At 32.2% G+C, this 26,887-nt stretch overlaps 3 protein-coding genes across 8 annotated transcripts in view; 1 reads left to right on the plus strand and 2 right to left on the minus strand.

The window, feature by feature from the left end:
• Positions 1 to 704: 704 nt before the first annotated feature.
• LOC137826097 (granule-bound starch synthase 2, chloroplastic/amyloplastic-like) lies at positions 705 to 5,676 on the plus strand. The gene is made up of 9 exons (XM_068631948.1): positions 705 to 1,232; positions 1,958 to 2,471; positions 2,871 to 2,935; positions 3,111 to 3,188; positions 3,286 to 3,396; positions 3,617 to 3,661; positions 3,830 to 4,003; positions 4,465 to 5,417; positions 5,509 to 5,676. Exons 1-9 carry the CDS (start codon positions 1,002 to 1,004, stop codon positions 5,513 to 5,515), a joined length of 2,178 nt encoding a protein of 725 aa, XP_068488049.1. The 5' UTR covers positions 705 to 1,001; the 3' UTR covers positions 5,516 to 5,676.
• Positions 5,677 to 7,084: 1,408 nt separating this feature from the next.
• LOC137826099 (defective in cullin neddylation protein AAR3-like) overlaps positions 7,085 to 26,887 on the minus strand; it is a 31,699-nt gene continuing 11,896 nt past the window's right edge. Inside the window, 2 exon segments of the mRNA XM_068631949.1 lie at positions 7,085 to 7,439; positions 7,442 to 7,600. Of these exon segments, the coding sequence (XP_068488050.1) occupies positions 7,273 to 7,439; positions 7,442 to 7,600 (326 nt within the window). The 3' untranslated portion in view covers positions 7,085 to 7,272.
• On the minus strand, positions 7,357 to 11,606 carry LOC137826100 (uncharacterized). Of its 6 annotated transcripts, none has more exons than XR_011083411.1 (5): positions 11,442 to 11,601; positions 10,990 to 11,122; positions 9,490 to 9,586; positions 9,267 to 9,312; positions 7,358 to 7,494 (listed from the first exon to the last, which is right to left on the minus strand). XR_011083411.1 is itself a non-coding variant. In XM_068631954.1 (4 exons), exons 1-3 carry the CDS (start codon positions 11,488 to 11,490, stop codon positions 9,538 to 9,540), a joined length of 228 nt encoding a protein of 75 aa, XP_068488055.1. In that variant the 5' UTR covers positions 11,491 to 11,606; the 3' UTR covers positions 7,357 to 7,494; positions 9,490 to 9,537. The 6 variants fall into 6 exon arrangements, 4 of the variants coding, with proteins under 4 accessions (XP_068488055.1, XP_068488053.1, XP_068488054.1 ...); XR_011083410.1 differs by having other exon boundaries at positions 7,408 to 7,500; XM_068631954.1 differs by lacking the exon at positions 9,267 to 9,312 and having other exon boundaries at positions 7,357 to 7,494; positions 9,490 to 9,583; positions 11,442 to 11,606.

The raw sequence follows: 26,887 nt of genomic DNA on the forward strand, positions 1-26,887 counted from the left end.
AAAACATTAAATATTTAGAATTTGTATTTATTTAAAATTTTGAATATTTTAAAAGTTTTATGTATTTCAGATTTTTATTTAAATAGGACACTAAATATTTAAAATTTTTATTTATTTAAGATTTTAAGTATTTTTAAAATTTTATATATTTCAAATTTTTATTTAAATATAACATTAAATATTTAGAATTTTAAATATATATATATATAATATAAATAAATAAATCAAATTAATTTTTCAACAATTTTTAAATACAACAGTAAATTTGTAATATGATAAATAACTCATATTCTTTAGAAAATAATTATTCAACGGAAAATAATTTACATAATTTTAGTTAACTCAAAATTTACATAAAATATTTCATATTTCATTATTCAATTTCTTTTAGAAATAATTATAAATTTATAATTTTAGACTTTAAAAAAAATTAAAATATTTTTACAATCATAACATCGCTTCCAAATTTTAATATACTTTCTTCACAACTGAAAGATATCTTACATTCCGTTTGTATGGTCACTTATTCACTTCCTCACTTCCACTCCCCCATCCAAATACGTCACATTTAAAAAAAAATATTTTTTTTAAAAAAAGTAATTAATTTTATAAATCCATCATAAATTGTCCCACAAAAACTGCACATTTAAAATTCATGCTGAATGACAGGTATACATTTAAATTATCTGTGGCCATGAAATTCTCACACCAAAAATGTTGTGGCTTCCAATTTCTGCTCCAAAATCATCTATCATCTCCAACCTCAAACTCCTCCATGCTTTCTCTTTCTATGGGACCCACCCACTGGATTTTCTTCCTTCCCCAATCTCTATATATAAATATGTAGGTTTAGTTGCCATTTTTTTGACAGATGTACTCATTCAGTTCAAGTTCCATAGTTTATCTCTTTCTACACCTTGTTATCCTTCATCTGCCAAATTCCTTATCATCTCTGCTAAGTTTGTGAAAGCAATTAACCCTGTTGTTATTCTTAGTTTCTCATGGCATCATCAATAAGTGCCCAAGCTTTGGTTCTGCTTCACAGCAGAGGAAACCCTTGTCTCAGATTTCGACAGAAAAATGTTGTCGTGTTTGAGCATTCGTGCATAAGGGCAACAGGTGGTAACAGTTTAGGAACAGGTGAGGATAAAGATGATGCTGAAGGTGTGTTTTTGGCCATCAATGAAAAGAAAAATAAGGTGCTAGCTTTGCAAAAGGATCTACTTCAACAGGTATTAATTTGTTTCCTCTATATTCCATACTAATGTAGTCATGTTGTCATGTGCATATGTATTCTTTACATTTTAGTGGTAGCAGCAGAAATTTAGTTGTTGGAACATGCATCAATACAGTTTCACATTCTAGACCTTTTAAAATAGTCAAATCCGGAAGAATCTATTTCTAGAGACTAACTATTATGCAAGCCACCAAGCAAAAAAAAATCTCACTGGGTAGTTCAGAATTAATAGGTTAGGAACCAAACTTATTAGATAATAAAATTAAAAAAATAAATCCATAAATTATATGGAATTACTTTCTTTAATTTATTCTATAATTGGATTTAACTTTTCCTAAAAAGATTATAGGAGTATGCTTTGAGAGAACAAAATTTAATAATAACTTAAAAAGTAACTGTTAAAATTGTAATTAATTTTATATTTTGTACGCATGCATTATATTTGATTTTATCACAACAGTTGGAACCACTTTCTATTTATTTTATCACAATTATGTACTATCTATCTATGAACACCCCATTTAAGCTGATTCTTTAACTACAATTTGCAAATAGTGGAACTGAAGATCAACCAATTAACAAATATAGTCTATTTCATCATTTTTTTTTTTGATCAGCAATATAGTCTATTTCATCATAATCTGTTTGATTTCTTTGGTGCTTTCTTAAACCAGCAAGTTATTCAATGCATTCATATGGTTTTCTCTTGTCCATTTGTAGGTTGTGGAAATAAAGAAACTGGTTTCTTCCGAAAAGAGTGAGAACACTCTTGAATCAGAAGTGAACAGTACATCTTATGAACTCGGTAAAAAATCTTTCACAAATAAATCAAGTCCACAGAATGCTTCCACCAGTGGTAACAATGCAGTAAAAAATCAAAATGGAATTATTGCTTCACCAAACTATGTCCAATCTAGTGAAGGGTCTGTGGAATCCCCACCTATAAGCACTAATGGAGGCTTTAAGGAAGCTAGGGAGGAAGATGTTAAACCCCCACTTGGAATGGCTTCATCTGGCATATATTTAAATGAAAAGTTGAAAGACAAAGCACTTGAGACTAATAGGCCTGATACTCTCTCAGCCTTTGCAAATGATACTGAACATTTGAGTTTAGAGGTTGAGAATCAGGTTGGTATGAGTGAAGGTGAAACTGAAATACCCCAACCCTTGGCTGGGACCAATGTTATGAATGTCATATTAGTGGCAGCAGAATGTGCTCCCTGGTCAAAAACAGGTAATAACTTGATCTGTGTGGAAGATTTTCCTTGTTAAATTCATATTTATTATCTGTCTATTACAAGGTAAGTCAGGCATTATTGAGAATTTGAGAGATACACTATAATACTTACAACAACTTAGTTTGTCTTAATCTAACTACTTAAAATTGGTTGTGTGTAATCTAGTGCATGCCTTAAGATTTTGCTAGGTTGTTGAAAACATGAATAATTGACAAAAGATTAAAAAGGATCTGGAACACTTTTGTTTTATCCATACATAGGTATTAACTACTTCCTTGAGAAGATCAGTTGAGCTCCCTCTGTCTTCATCTCTTTGCCAAACTATTTGTTGCCCTTCTGGGCTTGTCATTTTTTTTATGTAATTTGAAGACTTATCCCTAAGCTAATTTTAATAGGTGGGCTTGGAGATGTAGTTGGTTCCTTGCCAAAGGCTTTGGCTAGACGTGGACATAGAGTTATGGTAAAATGCTACTTCCTTAATGAATTCAGTCTCACATCCTAGGGAAGAGATCTCACTATTCCAATTTGTTCCTTGCTAAGGGAAGAACAACATGAACATCACAAAATATTTTCATTGGTTCATTTTGAATAATATATCAATTTTCTCATTTCTTACTTTGCTATTGACCTCATAGGTTGTGACACCTCGATATGGTAATTATGCAGAAGCCCAAGATACAGGAGTGCGAAAATGGTACAAAGTAGATGGTCATGTATGCAGTATACTTTATTTGTGATCAACTAAATTCTTTGAATCTATTAAGTTGATAATATTATAGTACTGTAACCTTTCCAATTATTATTTTACAGGATGCGGAAGTAAAATATTTCCAAGCCTACATTGATGGTGTAGATTTCGTTTTCATTGACAATCCACTTTTTCATCATCTAGAACGTAACATATATGGGGGAAGCCGATTGGTAATAGTCTATTATTTGTTGAGGACCATTGTTGTGTATTATCAGTGTTTATCATACACTTTCCCAAGGTCCTAAAAAGAGAAAAGAAGGGTATAGAAAATTAGCCTTCTGATTTTGTAAGCCATTAGTTAGATGATTTGCAAGGTGTAATCAAAATGCTGTAATGTTATGTTTGTGTTATTCCTGAGCTATCTGACTCATGTTGTCCTTTATGGAACAGGATATTCTAAAACGTATGGTGCTGTTTTGCAAGGCAGCAGTTGAGGTACATAACCTGACTTGATTTCTGAAGTGACAGAATCAAGAAACGAAAACTCAGCTATAACATTTCAAGAGCTTTTTAGCAGATTGCATGTGCTATTTTGTTATGCTGAAACAAAAATATATATTTCTGCATTCTTGCAATGTGACAACGCAAATTTAAAAATTACAGGTTCCATGGCACATTCCATGTGGAGGTGTTTGCTATGGAGATGGAAATTTGGCCTTCATAGCAAATGATTGGCATACTGCATTGCTGCCAGTGTATCTGAAGGCATATTATCGTGAGCAGGGTTTGATGAAGTATACAAGATCAGTTCTTGTGATTCATAACATAGCTCACCAGGTTCCATCTAAATCTAGAAAACCATTTTAATTTTTTGATTTCATTACTTTGTGCAGCTTATTAAAGACCTGCTGGATATATTTTTTGTGTTTAAGCCATAAATAATGGTCCACTAGTCTATTTGGATAGGAAATAAATGTATTTTATGATCATCAGTTAATCACAGTAACCAAAGTGATAAAAGAATTTAGTACCACAGTCAATTCTGATGTAAAATGTTCATATTTCTTTTCAGAAAGAAAATGAAATTAAGAAATCAAGAAAAATATTTTACTCAACCGATGTGTCTGAGTTACTAAATTACAAGCCAGTTATACCAGAAATTGAACTTATACCTTTGAAAAAGATACTACCTCAAGTCGGGGAAGATCATTGAAGCTGATTTCATTTGCTTAATAATTAGTCTAAACTGCACTGTTGCCTATATTGAGAAAGAACATTGAAACAAATTTTTCTTACAGGGTAGGGGGCCTGTTGATGATTTTTTCTTTGTGGATTTACCTGAACACCACATGGACCTTTTCAAATTATCTGACCCCATTGGAGGTGACCATTTCAACATCTTTGCAGCTGGTTTAAAGACAGCAGACCGTGTTGTCACGGTTAGTCATGGGTATGCATGGGAGCTCAAAACTTCTGAAGGTGGTTGGGGCTTGCATGGGATCATAAAGGACAATGATTGGAAATTGAGGGGCATTGTGAATGGAGTTGACAACAAAGAATGGAACCCTCGGTTTGATGTTCACTTGAAATCAGATGGCTACACTAACTACTCCCTTGAGACACTTTCTAGTGGCAAGCGTCAATGTAAAACAGCATTGCAAAGGGAGCTTGGTTTGCCTATCCGTGAGGAAGTCCCACTAATTGGCTTCATTGGAAGGTTGGATCCACAGAAAGGAGTTGATCTCATAGCTGAAGCTATTCCTTGGTTGATGAGTCAGGATGTGCAATTAGTCATGTTAGGCTCTGGAAGGCCTGATCTAGAAAACATGCTTAGGCAATTTGAAAGCCAACACCGTGACAAGATAAGGGGATGGGTTGGCTTTTCAGTGAAGATGGCTCACAGGATAACTGCAGGCTCTGACATATTGCTCATGCCATCAAGGTTTGAGCCGTGTGGATTGAACCAACTTTATGCCATGAACTATGGAACAGTTCCTGTTGTACATGCTGTTGGTGGACTGAAAGACACAGTGCAGCCTTTTGATCCTTTCAGTGAGTCAGGCCTTGGATGGACGTTTGAAAGTGCAGATTCAGGTAAGTTATCACATGCATTAGGGAACTGCCTATTGACCTATAGGGAGTATAAGAAGAGCTGGGAAGGCCTTCAAAAGAGAGGAATGACACTAGATCTTAGTTGGGACAGTGCTGCTCAGCAGTATGAGGAGGTGCTTCTTGCTGCCAAATACCAATGGTGAACTTTTTGCATTTATTTCCTTCAAAGCAAACTTTTCAGCATGGAGCTAATTCATGTTATAACCGTGCCAGCAGTTAAAATTCTACAGGTTATAGTTAGAGGCTTCATGATGGGGATTGGAAAGCAAAGTTTTGGCGCTGAAAGGATTATGTAATTGCAATGCTGTGGATTGCATTTGTTCAGCTGCTCAATTGTACTTATGATAGTATGCAAATCTGATTTTCTATAATAAGGTTTTACCTTTATTTGTCATAAAGTAGCCATATCAGTATTGCACATTTCCTTACCTTCTTCCATCATTATCATATACTGAGGAGGAAGGAGAGACAGTAGTTTTTAGCTTTTTGATTAAGGATGTTCGTTTTTAAAAAGAAAACAAAAAACAGACATTTAATCAAACTCTCAGTGTTAAAAATTTGCTAATGTAGCTAAAAATATAAATTCGAAAGGTTTTGTTGTGAGGTAGACATAAATCATGTTTTCTTTGCAGTGGGGAGCCACAACATTTTGATAAATAAAACTTAAAAAGGAAGTTAACAATTTCGGGGTGACATTAACATTCCCAAGTTTCTTGGCTCTACCTTTATCAATGAAAATTAGTTATTCAGTGATTAATAGAACTAATAAATATTTCAGATCTATAATATGATTTAAAGATTAAGTATGATATCATAATTCTTATATCAAATCAAGTTTTATAAGATTGATTCTTAATAATTCTTAAAAATATGTGAGACAATCATAGAATCTATTTTAAAGAATTACACCATTAGAGAAAAAAAATGGTTGAAGTTATCGACTTACCAATAACTTCAACCTTAACTAGATGCTCTTAGACTTTTCATCCTAGTTAGATGCTCTTAGATTTTATAACAATCACAACATCATTGTATATTGAAATTTAATATTCATAATCTTATCTAAAGTGGTAGAATCTTCTCATTTTTTTATTATAGTAATAAATTCAATATTAATTTGAATTATTAAGTATTAAAAGAATTTAGGTATAGACATAATTTTAGAACTTGATGCAATGTATGTTATGAAGCAGGACAATAATTTGTTGATTGAAAATGAATTCTAAGAGGTTAAGAAATTGAGAAAACTCTGAAACTTTAATTCAATCAAAATATGTCGTCGGTATATGACAAAATCTTAGTGACAGAAACTTCAAAAAGGATCCTTAGATTATCTAATGAAAATTACAAAAAGTACTAAAATTAGGATAGAAGGAGAAAAATACCATTTCTTAACCCTCTAACATTAAAGTAGCGGTTGAGTTTTGCCAGTATGAAATCGTATTCTTGTATGTTAAGAATGGTTCATTATTAACTAGTTTGATCAATTCCTTAAACTGCAGCAAGACCCTCTTTTGGTTTTTTATTGTAAAAACTTTGCTTTAAACAACTCTTTCAAATCAGCTACATGGACTTTAAAAATCTGTAGTCTGAGATATCATTAGACCATAAAATTTTATATGATTCAAATAATCAATCCCTCGAATTAAATTCCAATAACTGTTAGTGCCTCTTACATTGCTAATTCACATTGAAATGCATTGCAGGTAGAGACAGCGGCTAATCATACTACGGAATCACATATAAATATGACTTATCAATTAATTCCAGAAAGTGTTGACCATATACAAAGAAAGAAAGATCACATACATACAAAACACTACACTTTTATTGATTCTATCAAAGGTAATGAACAGTTATTTAACACTCAACAGGATGATGTTACAAATTACAATGCCACTAATAATGGAAACTAGAATCATGTATAGTAGCCCATTCAAAATGAATACATCAACACATACTAACTAGCAAAAGAAACTTCTATATACCTCTAACTATAAGGGGGGTGCTTCATCAAAAGGAAGCCCTTCTGTCCCCCCACTAAACTGCACATAGGAACGAGTTGAGAGTAGTCCCGCAAATCCCTTAGATAGAACCTCTTCAACTGCACATGGGGACATGGATGAACACAATGGGCTATTTTGTGTACTAGTTTCATAAAATCCTCTGCTGTATTCCCTGGCGCATAGTCCTCAAAATCTGCTGCATCCTTAGGTCTACTCCTTTTACAATTTGAAAAAACAATATTGTTAGCATCCATATGATCATTTTTGCAGAAGTCTTCATATAACTTCCTCTTTACACCAGAAAAATTACTCCGCCCTGTATGAAAATCATAGTCAGATACATATTTATAGAACAGTAAGGAATTGTTTGTTTACTGATTTCACAAATAATTTTGTTTCCTAAACTTGTTTGTATCTTGAGCACATTCTGTTTTAAAGTTTGTCCCTTGAGTACTTGAACAGAACATTACAGAAAACAGAAAAAGATGGGAAAACACTTCTTATTTTTAGGTTATTAATTAAAACACTTATTTTGGAAACAATTTCAAAACTTAATAGAATTTGGATGAAAAATTGATTGCTAAGTAGTGCACAATTATTTTAAATAACAGTTTCTAAAACAAAAAATGATAAGGGAATCAAAAAGGCCTAAGATTCACTAAAATTATATTATTTAAGTGGTTAGTGGTGAGATTATATCATGTTAACTGAAAAAGGAAGGTCAGATTGGCCTTCAGAAATGCCCTTACAATTCAAATTCCATACTTAAAGGTGGAGCCATTTTCCTAGAAACTGAATCTGTCTCCTGCCAAAGACTCAACCATTCTAAAAGACAAAGTTGCTTGCTAGTTGAAGGCTCATGATTGCCTTTACATCTCTTAACACAACCCTTCATGAAAGACCCTTTAAACTTAAAGCATGGACATTGTGAAACCTTTAGATGGGTTACAAAAATGTTTGGAAGATTGTTTTTAATTGGTCATGCTGGTGGACTTATTGGTGACTTTAAGAATCCAGATCTATACAATTGCTTCAAATTCAGGTTTGTGCTGTTATTCTGCAAAGTCCATATGTTAGGAACAGGGATAGAACAAAGTGAGTTGTTTAGGTCATTGAGGTGATCTGATTGATTATGACTCAGGAAGAGTCAAGGCAGTATTGACATTATGGTTTTATACTGATTCTGCTGACAAAATTCAGCTTTAACTGACCTTTTGTTCTATTGATTATTATACCTTGTGCAAAATTAGTGAATCTTATATGTCCTTAGACGGAATAGGAATTCTACAAATTGTGTCAAATTCAAACAGCGAAGAATGGGCACTGGCATATCAGTGACGTGCTGATAAGGAAAAAAAGTGACATAAGCGACTAGTTGCTTATATATAATTTCAATATGAAGATGTTAGAAATAATAAACAAATTATAAGCATAGACCTGAAGGCGTAAAAATTCAGGAGTGTTAATTGTACATAATATCAGAGCCTCTTTGACCCAGAAGATATTTCGTCCTTGCCAGTCCCATTCTTTTGATTTAGGTGGTGGTTGAATTTTAGTATCAGGAAGGGCAGGTTGGTGAGCTAAAAAGTACATGCCACCCTTGTTAAACTGACCCAAACTTATTTACTAATCCTATGGCACGCCAAAATATCCATGGTTAGAGTCATCCTACAGAACCCTCGGGAACAATCTAATATGTCTGTAACTTGCAAAAGATAATCTTAAAATATAAAGACAACAAATGATAACTTACAGTTAACTCTTCATGAAATAAGTTGACCCAACATTTCACTCCTGACTCCACCCGCATAAAATATTTGACATCAACCATATCCAATAAAATATTAATCTAATATTTGGCATCCCAGGAGGTGACCAATCAATTCCACTGAGCTCTATAAAAAACTAATACTAGTTTTGTAAACCTAAGAGTGAAATTTATAAAAATTAAGATGTTTTATTTGGCCATAAAGAAACTAAACCTGTACATATGCTCGACAAAATCATCTATTAAAACAGGCCAAGCACCTGCAAGCATTAAAAAATGAAAACTGCATCAGTTAGCCAAACACCCCACCCACTTCCATTGTTAAACGATACCAAAACTATTTTACTGGTCTCACAACTTAATTAAATGACATGGAGAGAGGTATACAGGTACTAACATCTGCATCTAATTATATAAATGAGACAAGAAAATAGTACCTTCAGGATCATATGCTTCCAGATTTTCACGGCTACACCAGCTGAAAGCTAGAACCTGTTGCCAGCTATCCTCAGAGATATTGTATCGTTGATTCTTCTGAATAGAAAGTAATATTTCAGTCTCCAACAAAAGAAAACTAAAATAACACAGTACTACTAGGTTGTACAAATGGGATTGGCCCAGGGAACCAGGTCTAATCTACTTAACTCACAGGTTAAATGGACTAAGCTTATACATTGAGATTTTAATGGGCTAATAATATTAAGCAGCCCTAATCCCAAAGCAAAGTGAAGGAATATGGGCCCAGGCCTAATTTCCCAAGTACAATCCTATCCTATAACATAAAATTGCCCCCTTTCATCCTTACTGTTTACATAGCTTTGTTTCTATTTATATTTCCTCTGTTTGCCACTGTGTTCTCCAATTTCCTTTTTTTGGGTAAACTTCCAATATCCCTTTACTTCCCCATTTCAGAGTTTAAATGGAAAATCAAGACAAGTCATCAGCTTCCAGAAGAGTAGTTAATTGCATGATATAGCGCTGCAAAGCATCACGGGATTCACGGCTATGGGCCACTCAGTGCAACCCCATACTGTCACAGCTCACTATCATGTCTGGAGCACCATGAATCACAGCTGCCATTTGCAGTCAACAAGACTACTATTGCATCAGACAATAAAATCCCATTTGTTTTTTGGACCCTTCAAATAATGTTGTTTGGTGCTCTTTTGGAGAGGGGTTGATATTGGGATTTTGCTCCCCTTTTATTTCATCAGAACACAAGACCTACTTTTCCATGCTCACTCCTTTCAAAGGTTAAATAATGCTGGTCTCTTCTCTTTTCATGGCACAGCTAGCAACTCCTCCACAGAGGCTCATCATGTCACAGCTCGCTGTCACACCTGAAGCAATGTGAACCGAAGCTTTTTGTGGCACTTTGAACTCTATTGCATTAGCAGAAATAAAGTCCGTTTTCACCCTGAACAGAAACCCTGTGAAGATGTTTAAGGGGGCAACTTGGGATTTCGCCCCCTCCCCCATACATTAACTAACCTGTTTTGGAAACCCTGTCAAGATCATTTGCATAGTGAAATCATGCCAAGATCATTCCCAGCCCCCTCTACTGAAACCCTAATTTTTTCCCACAGATTCCATAAGCCCATGTTGCTCCTGGCAAATTCCCCAACTAACCCAGCAGATTCACATTGTGCTCAGCCGATTGGCATGTGTTTAGTTCTCAAACACTAAATTTTGATAATTCATTGTGAATGTCTTTAACTTCAAATGTTTTTTATCTTATTTTTCAGCATATACATGTGTAGTAGAAATCTATGTTTAGGTTTAGGATTCAGAAAAGTGATCATCCCGCTATATGCTATCTTGATATAGAAGTTTTGGGATGGACGACTCCACAACATTATTTGGCATTGACTACTATGATTAATGCAAAAACTACTTGGCTTCAAAATTATCACAGGAAATATCAAAGAAACACAGACCCTGTCATAACTCGAGACTCCACCAACTTTGAGAGCTGTGTGAGCGCATCCCTTGAGAACTTAGCCTTCTGAACGTCACTGTCTTGCCTGTACCCTTCTTCCCCAGCAATGTATGCATGTCCTGATTTTATGTCTGTACAACCATACTCAGATAAATAAGAATAAAGAATCACACACATATATCACCAATTAACAAAACAAAAATCAAATCAGAATTAAAGAATTCTTGTTCTAGTTCTTTTCTTTTTCATTGGAGAGAGAGAAAGCTAAAGCAATACCATGGTGCTCAAACAAAGCCATACCACAAGACCCAGAAAAGAAAAAATTGAATTTCGGCGACCCATAAGTACAAAATCTTGGATAAACGAAACAAGAACAAAACTTGGTGCATAATCAAGAATGGAATTGGTGTTAGCTACGTGTGATTGCAAAGGGGGAGTGGGAGAGATTACCAGAGTATCTTCGGTAAATCTCAAAGATGTCGATCCGAGATGCATCCATGATGAACTTCGCCCTCCGAAGCTCTTCGAGCAAGCACCGAGCAGAGGAGAGAGGGACAGACACAGATAGGAGAGTTGATCTTAATAATCCAATGTATTCCAAACCCAAAAGAGTTTCAAATTTTCATTTTATTTTTGCAATGTGCCGTGTGATACAATTATTGGTACACAACACTACTACTATTATTACAATGATTGTTAAATAAATAATTTAAAAAAATATTTAAGTAAGTTTTAACTATCAAAATATTTTTAATTAAATTTCTATTAAAAAATTATTTTGTTGAATATTTAAAGCATTTTGATCTAAATATTTTCTCATTTGATTTTATCACTAATAGAATTATATGATCGTTACTTTTATAACTTTATTTCTAATTTACCAATTAGCTCTCATTTCTTCAAAAGTTTCCTCCAACTTGTTGGATATAAGTCAGAAGACAATGAAGTTGGAAAAGATTACAAACAACTTCGACCACAAAAATAAAAAACATTATACTTGAAGGAAAGTAAAAAATATTTGAAAAATTAAAAAATTAACAATTTTAATAAAAAAAATCAATTAAAAATATCGTTACAAGATACATAAAGTTAATTAAGTCTTTCAAAAAGTAAAGATGGACTTAATTTTAATTGTTTAAATTATTAATTTGATGAATAAATGTGTGAATAAATATGAGTATTTAAGTGTTGTATGTTGGTATTTAGAATCATTCTAAAATCTTTCTTAAATTTATAACTAAATTGATATTTTTTTTATCTCAATATATCCTTTTTAGCAAATTCTATCATTGACTTGTTATACATTTTGTCTTCTTATTCTATGTCTACTAAATCTAAAAATTTAGTTTTGAAAACCATGTTAGATTAGTTAGTCCGGTTGCTTTTGAAATCTAGATTGATGGAGTTGAAGAGGTGGAAAACATTGTTGAAGTCCAAACCTAATTCATTGTCTAATTTAAAAAAATTGTTGGGTACAAAACTACAACCAATTACAAGTTTAGACATTTGGAGACACTAACTACAATCAATTTCCTGATATTTAGGATTTTATTAACAACAAACATAATTGGTTAAACAAATATAGTTGACTAACAGATAAATAAATTTTATCCTAACATAATTTTCCTTAAATATGATTATGGTGTAATTAGTTTAAATTAGGAGCCTTGCAAACTTTTAAAGCTCCTTCAATATCACAAATGTATCTAGCTTGAGTGTTTTAGTCATTATCTTTTCTGGGCCTTGGTCCAAAAACAATTGGATTGTTCACAAAATTACTACTTTACTCAATCTTTCAAGGGCTTCTTCTTCCTGCACCCCCACGTTTTTCTTTCTGCATCCCCACGTTTTTCTTCCTGCACCCCCACAATTTTAAATATTCCAACATTAACATTGACCTATAATTTCAAAAGGGGCTATCGGATATCGGGATCCGGTAATATATTCTGGATTCATGAATACGGAATTGATTAAATTGTGTTTTCCGGATGAGGGGTGTTCCGGAAGGTTAAAGATCATAAATTGTTGTTTTCTGGAGTGCTGAATCTGGAAACCTAAATTGTATTATGGATTGGTGGATCCAGAATTGTTTTTTTATGTTATGGATTCCTAAATCCGAAATGCATCACTTCCATTATGGATTTATGAATCTGGACTTGTTTTTTTGTGTTATGGATTCTTGAATCCGGAATGGTCTTTTTGAATTATAGATTGTTGGATCTAGAATAATGTTTTTGACTTATGGATTCATGGATTCGAAATGCAATGATTTTGTTTCATTTTTTATTTATTTGTAGAAGCATGAACATTAGTGATGAATTTGAACAAGAATTATATGATGGTGTTGATTTGTGGGATGATGATGATATTGATAAGTCATTATCCATGTTCTTCATGTTTTTCATCTTCATTAACATGTCTTCTTCTAACATAGGTTGTGGGACGTAGACGATCACCTTGTGAAACTCCTCACTTAGTATTCATCATTACTGTTCAATTATCATTCAAGTTAAACCAAATTACAAACTAATGAATAACATGTTGAACCAATACAAACAAAAAACAACAAATATAAAATTCTATTGAAACCAAAAGAGAGAAAAAAAGCATTGTATCATTTATACTAAACAAATATAAATAAACTATAAACCAAAAAAAAAAATATTAAAAGAAGAAAAAAAGAAGCTCATTGCAAATCATATTTGAAGATAGAAAAAGTCTTTTGATGAAGTTCAGCTTCTTCAGGTTCAACATGTTCTGCATCTTCATGTTCAACATGTTCTTCATCTTCATTCACATGTCTTCTTCTTCTTCTAACAGAGGCTGTGGGACGTAGACGATCACCTTGCGAACCTCCACCCTTAGTCTTCACCATTTCTATTCAATTACACCATTCAAGTTAAATCAAATTGCAAACTAATTAATGAGTGCATACAAAATCTAATTTAAAAAATGTCAAATTTAAATAAAGTTTACTACAAAACCTAGTATAATTGTTGACCCAAGCACTAAATAAAGTTTAAATATAATACCAAGCAAAACACTACAAAACCTTGACCCAATATAATTGTTGTTTACTAATTTGAGTAAGACAAACACAAACAACAACTCATTATTCCGGACACATCAATCCGGTACGATACTGAATCCATAAAGAATGATTACGGAAACATAAATCCATGGAAAAAACGGATCTGTAAACTGAAAAACAAAGAAATTTACCTACCTCTTTGTGAAGAGCACTCTAAATCACCAAAAAGGAATGTGTGAGATTGAAAGAAGAATGTTGTGGAGGTGTCGCTGCTATGCTGATGTGGGAGAGGAAGAAAAACGTTGCGCAAATGAGAAAATCAAGGCTGCCTTCATTTTAGGGTTTTTTCATATTAGGGATATGTTTGGAATTTTGAAAACTAATAAGGGTGATTTCGTCTTTGTATAAGAGTGTAGGGTGCAGGAAGAAAAAAGTGAGGGTGTAGGAAGAAACTGCCTCTTTCAAGAACTTCTCTAGCAAATTTCCTTTGAGAAACATAAATCCCTTCACTGGATTGTCAAACTTCTACTCTTAGAAACTATTTCAACTTTTTTAATCACTCATATTGAACTCACACTTCATTGACTCCTTAAAGTGAATCACTATCTTTTCAGAATTTCCAGTAAAGAGAATATCATCCACATATAAAATAATAATCAACAATTTACCTCTTTTTCTTCAATTAGGAGGAACAAAACATGTTCAAAGTCACACTTCTCAAAGCCTTCTTTGACAAAATGGCCTTCTATTTTGTTGTACCGCGCCCTTAAAGATTGTTTGAGTTCATGGAGTGATTTCTTGAATTTATAAACTTTCTACTCTTCCCATGCCTTCACAAAATCGGGTGGCTACTCTACATATACCATTTCACACAATTCTCCGTGTAAAAACACATTATTCATTTCGCCACAGGTGCATAAACTTCATTTAATCAAGTATACACATTTCTACCAACCATGACTTGCACCTATCTATCTCATCTTTCTCATTCAAATTTATTTTAAACACTCATTTGACCTTGATATTTTCCATTCTAACAGGTTGATTTGTTAGCTCCCATATTTGATTCCTTTTGATTGGATCAATCTCTACCTTCATTGCACTCTGCCATTTGGAATGCCTTACAGTTCACTAAAATCAACTGCATTTTCGTTATTCGTGAATACTACCATATTTCACTGGTTTGATTTCTCATTAAGCAATTAATGCAGACTGTTTCAAGAGGCTAGAACAGGTGGAAGCTCTCAAAGTGGATCTTCATGTCGTTATGTTGGACAAACAAGATACCAATCCATCTAAAGCACATGGACCAAACACTCATGGCATATTTACACTCCAGGAATAGATGTTGACAAGATTCTTCCTTAGCCTGACATAACGCACATAAGGTGGAGGTTACCTTCACCCCTCTCCTTCTTAAGCACTTTGTAGTTGGTAATCTATCCACCAGAGCCCTCCATGTTGTGGTCACCACACTGGAAAAACTTTAGCTTTCCACAGATACTTGAATACATCAAGTTGAGGGCCTCTTCCATGTTTAGCTAAGAATTCATAAGCGGAGTTCACAGAAAAACCTCCCGCCTCATCTTTCCTCCACACAAGAACATCGTTGTTATCTTTAATCAAATTGGCAGTGGATAGGAGTATTACGAACTCTGCTTCCAGCACAGATTCCCACTCAAATCTTGCACTCCTCCACCCTAGACTCCATCGCCACTCCAAATCCTCCCACTCACTTACCTCTTCCACCTTATGCCCCTGGTTTAAAGACAGAGAAAACAATTTGGGGAACCGAGTTTTGAGATTGGAGTTTCCGACCCACACATCCTCCCAAAGCTTTACTTTATCTTTGCTTCCTACTTTCCATCCAATTCCATTTAGAAACCATCCATCTCCTTCACCTTCCTTGCAGACTTTAAGGATATCTCTCCACCACCATGATTGTAGCTTCACTAGTGTTTGCATATGTTGTAGGTCTGAGCCATACTTCGCATCCACCTCCCTTTCTCATCCGTTATATAACGCCATCTCCATTTAGCTAGGAGGGCATAGTTGAACATTCGAATGTCTCTCAACCCCAGACCATGCTCCTCTCTTGGTTTGCACACAACTTTCCAGCTTACCTAAGAGATTGGCTTGTTCTCCTTCCCCCATCATAAGAACCTCCTTTGAATACTTGTGATGCTTTTACAAATCGTTACCGACGCTCTGAACAGGGACAAATAGTGAAGCAGTACTGACGTAAGAACAGATTTGATTAAGCAAATTCTCCCTGCCACGGATAAAAATCTCTCTTTCCATACATTAAGCCTTTTAATTTATTAAGCACAAGATCCCATAACTTTTTCTTCCTTGGGTTTCCTCCCACTTCAAGGTCCAAATAATTGAACGGTATTCCATCTGGACACAATTCAAGGTCTTAGTGTAGCAAGTAAAGGAGTTTATGTGTACATTAATGTCTGTTAGCTTTGACTTATGGAAATTATCTTCAAGCCTGAAGCTAACTCAAACCCCCTAAGGATAGCCTTTAGGGTCACCACATTGGAGAAAGAGTCCTCACAGAAGAACACAGTGTCAACTGCAAACTGAAGAATGCTCACCTCTACCTTCTTTCTACCAATCTTAACGCCAGACAACAGACTAGCCTTAACAGCTTGCCTTACTAGGCTTGCCATGCCTTCTGCTGCTACTATGAAAAGGAAAGGAGCTAGAGGGTCGCCTTGCCTCAAACCTCTAGAAGGTTTAAATTCCTCCGTAGGGCTCTCATTAACAAGTACAGATACAGTGGCACTTTCCATACAACCTCTCATCCAGGTAATCCACTTATTGTGGAACCCCCTCCTTTGTAGCATATCATAAAGAAAATCCCATTTGACTGAATCGTAGGCTTTCTCAAAATCCACCTTCAGATACAGACCCCTCCTCCCACCCCTCCTTAGGTCCTCTACCACTTCATTAGCCATGAGTACACTGTTAAGAATCCCTCTTTCCTTTAGAAAATCCGATTGACTTTCATCGATAACTGATGGTAGTACCTTCTTTATTTTTCCAGCCAACACCTTGGATATGATTTTGTAGAGAACACCTACTAAAGAAATGGGACAATACTGCTCAAGCCTTATAGGGTCCCTAACTTTAGGAACTAATGCTATGAAAGAAGCGTTGCACCCCTTCGGAATAAATCCTGTTTCATAAAAGAGAGTCATAGCTGCCATAAAGTCATCTTTTAGGAACTCCCAACTTTTCTTTATGAAGTTAAAGTTGAACCCATCAGGTCCAGGACTCTTTGAGCCTTCACATTGCCACACTGCGTCCCTTACTTCTTCCTCCGAAAACTCTGCTAAGAGACTCAGGTTGTCTTCCTGAGACAAAGATTTAAACTCAACCGCGTCAAGTCTTACTCCAAAATCTTTTGTTGCTTTAAATTTGTTTTCAAAGAGTTTCTTCGCTTCTACACGAATTATAAAATAAGAATTTGAAGATTGAAAGATTTTTTATAATAAGAACGAAAACAGATAAATGTATGAACTCACCCTAATTGTATTGAACTCACTCTAATTTCTCGTACAATCTCAAACCAGCGGGAGCAATGAGAAAAAGAGAAATGTACGAACTCACTCTAATTTTGATACCATAAAACTAGACTATGTACGTGGATGTTTTTGTCTCTCAAATTATATTGAAATACAGATTTAATTAAAAAAAATAATATTAATTTTCATAATTTTAATAAAAAAATATTTTTTATTTTTGTTAAGAGATAAAAATAAATTTTTTTAAATCACAAAATTTATATATATATATATATATATAAATAGGGATATATAAAATTAAATTCAGAAATTAAAATGTATTTAATTTTTGTAGTAACTAAAAAACAAATTTCAAAATATTTTAAATGAGTGAAGAGATATCCTTAGTCATTGGTTTCCGCGTTTTCTATTTATAAAATAAGAATTTGAAGATTGAAAGGTTTTTTCTAATAAGAACGAAAACATATAAATGTATGAACTCACTCTAATTTTATTGAACTCATTCTAATTTCTCATACAATCTCAAACCAGCGGGAACAATGACAAAAAGAGAAATGTATGAACTCACTCTAATTTTGATATCCTAAAACTAGATTATGTACGTGGATGCTAAATATAATTAGTTCCTAATTACATTTTTAAATATAAACTAATTAAATCAATATTTTTTATTAAGACAATTTAATTACGATTATAAATAATACTTAACTCTCCTAACCACATTGAGTTAGTAGCCTTAGGGCTGCCTGAAGCAGTCGGCATCAATCTCCTTTATAAGGTTTCTGCTTCCCTCTTCTCTTCTTTTTTTCATTTATTGCTAATTTTCCTTTCTTTATCTAAACTTTTCTCTCTGTCAATTTATAGGTAAATACTCTGGAAGAGAAAACTTGGTGTGAAATGAAAAAGATGAAGTCCAAGATCTACCATTTAAGTTTTCGTAATCCTAAAGGGCTGCCTTGAAGCAGTCAGCATCAATCTCCTTTATAAGGTTTGTGCTTCCCTCTTCTCTTCTTTTTTTCATTTATTGCTAATTTTCCTTTCTTTATCTAAACTTTTCTCTCTGTCAATTTTATAGGTAAATACTCTGTAAGAGAAAACTTGGTGTGAAATGAACAAGATGAAGTCCAGGATCTACCATTTAAGTTTTCGTAATCCTAAAGTCAATCTTATTCGTAGAACGAATTTTGAAATAGACAATCTCAGTCGTCGTCTTGAGAAGGTTAGTTTTTTTTATTTAGAGTTTTGTTTAGAATTCAGGTTTTGCTTAATGTAATTGATGCATGCATGTGTATGTCCAGGTCATTCATGAATTGGACAAGTTTATCGGGATAAGGACCTATCAGCTTAAATGTGTCTAAGAGATGGCAATCGATATTCATATCCAAAAAGTATTCCCTTCTTTTTATCTCTTTGAACTTTAAATTTTCTTTCATCCTCTGACTCTTTAAATTTTAAATTTTCTATCAGTTTACCCATTTACGCTGTCGGGCATTTTGACCAACTTTTAGACACTTATTATGAGGAGAATCGCAAAACATTGAATAAGCTCTACAAAGTATGCACCACTTTTTTAGGTTATGATATTTGAATATGATTATTTTAAGTGAAGTTTATTTATTTGTATGTTGTCTAGCTGAAGACATCTATTGAGTTGGTGGAGATTGACATAAAAGAAAAACGTCTAGTCATTGGTGAGCACGCGGTGAACCTGGTAGTGGGAGTTGCCGTAGTAGCCGGGATAAGCAGTTTTATGTCTTGGGAGCCGCGCAAAACATTGAATAAGCTCTACAAAGTATGCACCACTTTTTTGGGTTATGATATTTGAATATGATTATTTTAAGTGAAGTTTATTTATTTGTATGTTGTCTAAAGACATCTATTGAGTTGGTGGAGATTGACATAAAAGAAAAACGTCTAGTCATTGGTGAGCACGCGGTGAACCTGGTGGTGGGAGTTGCCGTAGTAGCCAGGATAAGCAGTTTTATGTCTTGGGAGCCGTGGAAGTGATGTTATCTAATGATAGTTCTAAATGACTAATTTATTAGATTGGAATTGCATTCCTCAAAAAGAAATATTGTCCGGAATTTCATTGCTCAGACATTGCATCTCCTACCTACATAGAAAAGGTTAATCGAGTGTTTTAAGGATTTTTATTTCGTAAATAAAATTTTATTTGAAGTCAAGAGTGAAGGTTAAGAGTCGTATTTCAATCCTTACATATTAAGTAGGCATAAGAAACCAAATTTGAATGACAAGTAAAATTTAAAACAATTTGCAAAAGAAATAAAAGATGCACACACAAGATATTAACAAAATTGAAAACACTACCCAAGTTAAGAATAAATAAATAAATGTACCGAATTGTCCATGAATAATCTTTGTTTCTAGTCACTCTAATTTTATTGAACTCACTTTAATTTCTCGTACAATCTCAAACGAGCAGGAGCAATGAGAAACAATCTCAAACGAGCAGGAGCAATGAGAAAAAGAGAGATGTATTTACCCTAATTTTGATACCCTAAAACTAGATTATGTACGTGGATGTTTTTGTCTCTTAAATTATATTGAAATACAGATTTAATTAAAAAAATAATATTAATCTTCATAATTTTAATAAAAAAATATTTTTTATTTTTGTTAAGAGATCAAAATCAATTTTTGTAAATCACAAAATTTATACATATATATAGGGATATATAAAATTAAATTCAGAAATTAAAATGTATTTAATTTTTGTAGTAACTAAAAAACAAATTTCAAAATATTTTAAATGAGTAAAGAGATATCCTTAGTCATTGGTTTCCGCATTCTCTATTTATAATATAAGAATTTGAAGATTGAAAGGTTTTTTCTAATAAGAACGAAAACATATAGATGTATGACCTCACCTAATTTTATTGAACTCACCCTAATTTCTCGTACATTCTCAAGCCGAGCAATGAGAAAATGACTCGTACAATCTCAATCCAATCAATGAGAAAAAGAGAAATGTATGAACTCACTCTAATTTTGATACCCTATAACTAGATTATGTACGTGGATGTTTTTGTCTCTTAAATTATATTGAAATACAGATTTAATTAAAAAAATAATATTAATCTTCATAATTTTAATAAAAAAATATTTTTTATTTCTGTTAAGAGGTCAAAATCAATTTTTTTAAATCACAAAATTTATATATATAGGGATATATAAAATTAAATTCAAAATTTAAATGTATTTAATTTTTGTAGTAACTAAAAAACAAATTTCAAAATATTTTAAATGAGTGAAGAGATATGATTAGTCATTAGTGGTTTCCGCATTCTCTATTTATAAAATAAGAATTTGAAAATTGGAAAGTTTTTCCTAATAAGAACAAAAACATATAAATGTATGAACTCACTCTAATTTTATTGAACTCATTCTAATTTCTCGTACAATCTCAAACCAGCGAGAGCAATGAGAAAAAGAGAATGTATGAACTCACTCTAATTTTAATACCTTAAAACTAAATTATGTACCTGGATACTAAATATAATTAGTTCCTAATTAAATTTTTAAATATAAACTAATTAAATCAACATTTTTTATTAAGACAATTTAGGGCTGCCTTGAAGCAGTCAGCATCAATCTCCTTTATAAGGTTTGTGCTTCCCTCTTCTCTTCTTTTTTCATTTATTGTTAATTTTCCTTTCTTTATCTAAACTTTTCTCTCTGTCAATTTTATAGGTAAATAAAACTTGGTCTGAAATGAACAAGATGAAGTCCAAGATCTACCATTTAAGCTTATTCGTAGAACCAATTTTGAAATAGACAATCTCAGTCGTCGCCTTGAGAAGGTTAGTTTTTTTATTTAGAGTTTTGTTTAGAATTCAGGTTTTGTTTAATGTAATTGATGCATGCATGTGTATGTCCAGGTCATTCAAGAATTGGACAAGTTTATCGGGAATAAGGAACTATCAGCTTAAATGTCTCTAAGAGATGGCAATCGATATTCATATCCAAACAAGTATTCCCTTCTTTTTATCTCTTTGAACTTTAAATTTATTTTCATCCTCTGACTGAACTCTTAAAATTTTCTATCAGTTTACCCATTTTGATACCCTAAAACTAGATTATGTAAGTGAATGTTTTTGTCTCTTAAATTATATTGAAATACAGATTTAATTAAAAAAATAATATTAATCTTCATAATTTTAATAAAAAAATATTTTTTATTTTTGTTAAGAGATCAAAATCATTTTTTTTAAATCACAAAATTTATATATATATATAGGGATATATAAAATTAAATTCAGAAATTAAAATGTATTTAATTTTTGTAGTAACTAAAAAACAAATTTCAAAATATTTTAAATGAGTGAAGGATATCCTTAGTCCGCATTCTCTATTTATAAAATAAGAATTTGAATATTGAAAGGTATGAACTCACTCTAATTTTACGGAACTCATTCTAATTTCTCGTACAATCTCAAACCAGAGGGAGCAATGAGAAAAAGAGAAATGTATGAAGTCACACTAATTTTGATACCCTAAAACTAGATTGTGTACGTAGATGTTTTTGTCTCTTAAATTATATTGAAATACAGATTTAATTAAAAAAATAATATTAATCTTCATAATTTTAATAAAAAAATATTTTTTATATTTGTTAAGAGATCAAAATCAATTTTTTTAAATCACAAAATTTATATATATATATATATACATATATATGTATGTATATAGGGATATATAAAATTAAATTCAGAAATTAAAATGTATTTAATTTTTGTAGTAAGTAAAAAACAAATTTCAAAATATTTCAAATGAGTGAAGAAATATCCTAGTCATTAGTGGTTTCCGCATCCTCTATTTATAAAATAAGAAGTTGAAGACCTCGGTTTTTTCTAATAAGAACGAAAACATAGAGAGAATAAAAAATTACAGCCTTAATAAAAACTAATTATATAACATTAATAATATTTTAAAGTAGGAGACTAAATATAATTAGTTTCTAATTACATTTTTAAATATAAACTAATTAAATCAACATTTTTTATTAAGATAATTTAATTACGATTATAAATAATAACTAATCTAAATAATGATAAAAAAGCATTTCAATCAACTCCTTAAAAGATTACCAATGAAAACATTAAATAATCTTATTATTACTAACAGAAACATAGATTCTGTGGCATGTATCCTAATCATTTATTATGCCTGTCTTATAATTTTCTTATAAATAATATATATAATTTTATTTTATTTATCATATAAAAATAAGATAATTAATTATAATAAAAAAATTATTATACAAAACTAAATATTTTAAACATTTACATCTTAATTTTACATATAAATTATAGATAATTATTTTTTTAATCTAGGTAAGACGTGCTACGTTTTTTTTTGCTTTTTTCTTTTTACTTCACTATGTTCAAACTCTTTCCTGTTTATTTTTTTATACCAGTATAATTTACTATAAATATTATATTAGGACTTTAAAATATTATAATAGTAAAATAGAAAAATAATTTGTATACCCAAACATTATTATATATAGTTATAAATGATAAATATTTTATATTTATATTAATATATATAAATACACTACAAGAAAATAATTAAATAAAAATCAATTTTAGAAATAAAAAATAATTACTCATTGACTAAATTAAATACTGTTTTAAAGATTAAAAAAATTATCAGTATATTATAAATAAAATTTATAAAGTGTTGAATCTATTCTGTTGTAGGAATAGAGATTATGAAGTGTTGAGAAAAAATAGAATGCAGGATCACCATCCTTAAATCAATTTATCAAATGCAACCATGTGTCACTATGTTACAGGTTATACATAGACCATTTTATCATTGTACATAACACAATTGTATGGGGTTAATCACTTAATGTCACAAGCATTTTCTCACAATAAGGATCTCCCTCAACCCTTCATCATTTTCTCTCCTTGTTTTACGAGATAAATCCCTGCACTGGACATATATCTCTATGCTAAACAATTACTTAGATACCCCACCAGTCCCAAACACTGAATTAAGTGTACATAAAGGACTAACACTGAATTATATGTAGGATTACAGTAACAAATGGCAACCCCCAAGTGTTAGGTGATATGCTTAAAGAAAAGTTAACTTTTCTCATAGAAAATTCTTTTACCTTGGTAGCCTACTACTACTTGTGTTCATTCATTTATTTCATCATGTTCCCTCAACCCTTGTATATGCTGCATTGCAGATATTAAAAACTTGAGAAAGAGAGACAAAGATAAAAGTATTGTTCTAAAAATACTCTTGTTCTGGCAAAAAAAAGTACTCTTGCTAAACCTAAAAAGGCTATTTAGGCAATCCAAAGTACTACAATGAAGTTAGACCAAGGAAGCTAACTATATTCTATATTTCTGCTTTGTTGTTTTAAACGTACTTAAGGATAAGATAAACAACAATTTCCTTTTTTATTTATACATTTTTTTGTGGTCTTTGTGATTCTAACACTTACATAGATTGTAGGAAATTACTTCGTGCATGTTTATAAAATAAAAAATGTATTAAAAGATTTATGGATTACACTTTTCAGAAATATTCTAAAAGAAAACATTTTAACTATTCAGGATTATTCATTCTATAACAATTTCATTCACCATGTTGCCCCTCTGGGCTACAACAAACACATTGGTGTGGCCATGCTTGTCTGAATTTGGCCCTCACTGACGACATCATTGTTTGCATGAAGCACGTTGGAGTCGGCGTAGGTACCAAGGTTACGTAGGAAATTGCTTTGGCCACCATTGTAGTTTTGATGTAACTTAACCACTCAAAACCTCAAACTTAACCACCATTGTTCTCTCAATTGCAATGCCAAAAAACTCATTCATGAAGCTAAAATTGAATGTTTTTGACATGCGTGATCCGAAATATCTTTTGCAGAACGTGTAATCCATATACTTGTTTGAAGCATTCTAGATTTATATCCTAGAACATGTAAGAATTTTACAAGGTTATTTTTATAATGAGAGGTGCATGAAAATACTAGGAAATTGCAAGCCTAAATTGTAATGTCATCGGTTTATGGTCATCTAAATAAGCTTGGAAATTGGTCTATGAACATGTGGTTAAAAGATAAAATATTTTTATTGCAAAAGAAAACATTTATCATATAAAAGGCATAGAAGTTATTGAATGTTAATTTATTTTTAGTAATTTAAAACATTTGATGGTATACATTTACTGCGTGCACCCTACGTGTATGATTACAGTCTTTAAAAAAATTATGAATTCCTTAAATAATAATACTGTACAATAATAATAAGAAAATCACTTATTCTTATATAATCACAATTGATGGGAAAAAATGTGTCAAATTTTAGAAGGCAAACTGTTCTTATCCACTAGGTGTTATTTTTTTAAACTGACTCATTTATCAACAATATGTTTGATTAAATTTGTTGAACAAAAAAAAGGAAAAGGGGATATGTGTTAGTCTAAGATAGTTCAAAGAACATTACTTAAAGGTTTAATATTTACCTTAAAAAATTGATCGAAATTTTAATACTGATAATAGTAAGTTATGATATTTGAATTCATTGGTATGAATAATACTAAACACTCTACTTGACGAGTTATGTTATGTATATCAACATTTTTCTTTTTATTTTAGAAAGCCAATCAAACACTATGAAACGTCGTGTGTAGTAGTAAATGTAAAATTTGTTAGCCTTTCAGATTTTTCAGTTATCATACTAAAATATTTGTCTATGTAGTTTTATGTTTTACATGTAAGACAAGATAGAGAGAAGAATATTTCACTTAACTTCATACACTTGATGGTGTATTATTAGGTATGTTTGGGCGAACTTTTTTCTAGCTTTTTCTTCTCCTTTAAAAGGAAGAAGCTGTAGAAGAATTAAGTAGCTTATTTTGTAAAAACAAATAAATAGCATCAACTAGGTTCCAAGTCAAGTTCTTGAGGTTGCTTGCAACAGTGAGATATTCACAATCAAGTATTGGAAAGAAAATAATAATAATAATCACCCTCACTTTTCTAGTTAAACCAGTGCAAGCATTCAAACAGGAAGGTCATGCTAATTCTCAACTTGCTTCAAGAACACCCATATTACCTCCATGAACACTATTGAAGTCTTCATCTGAATCAGATTCCAGAAGGATGACTGAATCAAAATATGTTTCTTCTTGACTCACTACTGCAAGCAGTGGCACAACAAATTCATTACAACTCCGAAAAGATAGAAATTGAAAATAGTAAAGTCAAAAGAATATACTCTAGTCATCGTTGAAGTCTGAGGTGTCAACCAGTAATTCCTAACATGACTTTTATAAAAAAATAAAAAAATGGTCAAAAGAATATACAGTTTGCATCATTGTCATATTGACTGAGTTGCTATTGAAGCTGAGTAAGATGGAATATTGAATTAGAAACTTCTGAGCGCCTGCAAGTAGTAGTTGCACCATTTCCAAAGTCCATATGAACAACTTCACTTACAGAATAATCTGTCACACGCCCCCCTGCGCTGCTATTCCTTTTCAGGATGATATCATCTGGTATAGGAATGGAACTTGAGATCTTTTGACACCGTCTTGTTATCCGTTCAGAGGAGATTCCTTGGTGCTTTTATTGCATTAGAACGCAACAAATCCATTTCAGCTGTTATGTATGCTAATGCAACCAAATGATTTCATTCGCCTCTATTGGGGTATCATTGGAACAAATTCAACCTCCTGGAGGTCCTGTACCAATCTGTCAATCATCCGATATATATCATCTGATTTAGGGTGTGATTGATCAAATACAGTAAATTCATGCACTTCTTCTTCTACCTCTATGGAACTAGCTCCAGAAGGCTTTTGGCGTACTGTATTCTTCATCTGTAACCTTATATTGGCCACATTCATCCAATCTCCTGCTTGAGCATAAATATTTGACAGAAGTGAGTAATTCCCAGCATCTGATGGCTCCAACTTAAACAGTTGTTCACACACGGCTCTTCCAAGATCTACATCATTATGCTGACTGTTTCTTCCTGCACCTTCATATCTTCTTCTGGCACCTCCATACACAACATGAAAATACATTTTTATCATTCTTGTGCCACCCCCATAGAATAACTTCTGGATTATGTAATCCAGAAATGCATTTGAAAAAAGACTTCCGGATTACATAATCCGGAAGTTAAAAAAGACTTCCGGATTATGTAATCTGGAAAGTAATCAAGCATCTGAAAAAAACTTCTGGATTATATAATCCGGAATCTAATTACAAATTTGAAAAATGACTTCCAGATTATGTAATCTGAAATATTACAGAAGGACATTTTTAGAAATACGAAAAT

The sequence above is a fragment of the Phaseolus vulgaris genome, chromosome 8, assembly GCF_000499845.2.
Source record: "Phaseolus vulgaris cultivar G19833 chromosome 8, P. vulgaris v2.0, whole genome shotgun sequence".
Lineage (NCBI taxonomy): Eukaryota > Viridiplantae > Streptophyta > Magnoliopsida > Fabales > Fabaceae > Phaseolus > Phaseolus vulgaris.

What these genes read in the sequence shown, in the direction of transcription:
- LOC137826097 (XM_068631948.1), top strand. Translation starts at nt 1,002, where the DNA reads ATGGCATCATCAATAAGTGCCCAAGCTTTGGTTCTGCTTCACAGCAGA. An exon ending in TGCTCCCTGGTCAAAAACAG is followed by an intron (nt 2,472 to 2,870) that starts GTAATAACTTGA and finishes TAATTTTAATAG; the next exon opens with GTGGGCTTGGAGATGTAGTT. An exon ending in TTCATAACATAGCTCACCAG is followed by an intron (nt 4,004 to 4,464) that starts GTTCCATCTAAA and finishes TTTTTCTTACAG; the next exon opens with GGTAGGGGGCCTGTTGATGA.
- LOC137826100 (XM_068631952.1), bottom strand. Translation starts at nt 11,490, where the DNA reads ATGGATGCATCTCGGATCGACATCTTTGAGATTTACCGAAGATACTCT. An exon ending in GATTTACCGAAGATACTCTG is followed by an intron (nt 11,123 to 11,441) that starts GTAATCTCTCCC and finishes ATGGTTGTACAG; the next exon opens with ACATAAAATCAGGACATGCA. An exon ending in GAGTCTCGAGTTATGACAGG is followed by an intron (nt 9,587 to 10,989) that starts GTCTGTGTTTCT and finishes CTTTCTATTCAG; the next exon opens with AAGAATCAACGATACAATAT.